Source organism: Octodon degus, unplaced genomic scaffold (genome assembly GCF_000260255.1).
Source record: "Octodon degus isolate 3935 unplaced genomic scaffold, OctDeg1.0 scaffold00169, whole genome shotgun sequence".
NCBI lineage: Eukaryota > Metazoa > Chordata > Mammalia > Rodentia > Octodontidae > Octodon > Octodon degus.
Window position 1 is genome coordinate 2,775,009 of NW_004524745.1, and position 1,776 is coordinate 2,776,784.

The 1,776-nt window shown below is 39.2% G+C and overlaps 1 protein-coding gene across 2 annotated transcripts in view; it reads left to right on the plus strand.

Annotated features, from left to right (window-relative positions):
• Nme5 (NME/NM23 family member 5) overlaps nt 1-1,576 on the plus strand; it is an 83,578-nt gene extending 82,002 nt beyond the window's left edge. For both annotated transcript variants that reach the window (XM_023703379.1, XM_023703378.1), the window contains exon 6: nt 1,413-1,576. In XM_023703379.1, the coding sequence (XP_023559147.1) occupies nt 1,413-1,517 (105 nt within the window). In that variant the 3' untranslated portion in view covers nt 1,518-1,576. The remainder of the gene's footprint in view (nt 1-1,412) is intronic.
• The last annotated feature ends 200 nt before the right edge of the window (nt 1,577-1,776 follow it).

Genomic DNA, 1,776 nt, shown 5'->3' on the forward strand with positions numbered 1-1,776 from the left:
AGGGCCAGCATGGCATGTGGTACTGGGATCAAAACTGGGTCCTTGTGCTTGCCAGGAAGGCACTTAGACCACTGTGCAGTCTCCCCAGTTCACATTTATTTCTTATTAGCTTCATTTTTTATCTCTCTCTTTTTTTTTCCTAAGGGACTGGAATTGAAATCCTGGGCCTAGCATGTAAGCATATGCCCTTACCACCATATTACATCCCCAACCCTATTAGCTTTCTTATTAATTCTTTGAGATTTTAAAAATTTATTAGTTATAGACAGAACCTATGGCTGTCACACTGAGCTATATACTGATCCCTTTATTTCCTTTTTTTTTTTTTTTTTTTTTTTTTCAATTTTGAGACAATCTTGCTAAGTTGCTGAATTGCCCACACTCGACTCAAATTTGTGATGCTTGTCCCTCAGCCTCCCAAGTGCTGGGATTACAAATGTCTGCCACAACACCTGGCTTAGGGTTTATTTATTTATTTGTTTGTTTGTTTGTTTATTGGTGGAACTGAGGATTGAATTCAGGCCCTTGCGCTTACCAGGGAAGTGCTTATTCTACTGAGGCTTCTCCTCGGCCTCTGGATTTTTTTATTTTGTTGTGTGTATGTGTTTTTTTTAATGTATTTGGTTGTTACAGGGTCTCACTATGCAGCTCAGACTCAGTGATCCTCCTGTTTTCAGCCTCCCCAGTGCTGGGATTATAGGCATATGCCACTTTGGACTCTGTAGCCCACTCTGCCTGCCCGGGGGGCGGGGCTGGCAGAGCAATGTGGTACCAGGGATCTAACCGCAGTGCCTGTGCTTGCCTATGTGGGCACATTAGTCTGCTGAGCTGTCTCACCAGCTCCCTTAGGGTTTCTTTTTTAGGATTTTTTTATATATAAAAATCATACAGGGACTAGGGAGATGGCTCAGTGGAATAAGCGCTTCCCTGGCAAACACAAGGGCCTGAGTTCAATCCCCGGTTCCACCAAAAAAAAAAAAAAAAAAAAATCATACTATCTGTGCCCAGAGATAGTTTTATTCTTCCTTTCCACTTTGGTGTATACTTGACTATTTTGCATAATGTAAATTGTAATACTTCAATTTTAATAGTTATTTTCTTTTTTGTTTGTTTGTTTTTTGGTCCTGGGGATCAAACTCAGGACCTTGTGCTTGCCAAACAGGCACTTATGCCACTGAGCTATCTCTCTAGCCCCAATAGTTATTTTCTTATTCTCTGTATGTATATGTGTATGTTTTTGTGTATGTGTCCTACTGGAGATTAAGCCCAGGCCTTTTGCACTGAACCATATTCTCAGCTCTTTTTATTTTCAAAATCACTTTTCTTAAAGTGATTTTGAAAACTATTTAAGTTTCTAATTGATAGATATATATTGAAAGGATGATCATTAATTTGAGGTTTTTTTCCCACAGATTTGGCTAGCTGAATGGCTGCTGAAAAATAACCCCAACAAGCCTAAACTTTATCATCATCAAATTGCAGAAGAGTTCCAGTCTCTGCCAAAGAATAGTTTATGAACTGTCTTTTTGCAAAAGTGTGCATGAGGCCCTGGATTTGATCCCCATCACCAGAAAGAATGAGGGGAGATGAAAAGAGAATAAAAGAAATTTAATTCTTAAGAGGTTTTTTGTTTTTTTTTTCTCGGAACCAGGGACTGAACTCAGGCCCTTGCGCTTGCCAGGGAAGCGCTTATTCCACTGAGCCATCCCCCTGCCCCTCTTAAGAGTTTAAGTAACAATATATAGAGTAATTTCTTTTTTTTTTTTAATTTTATTT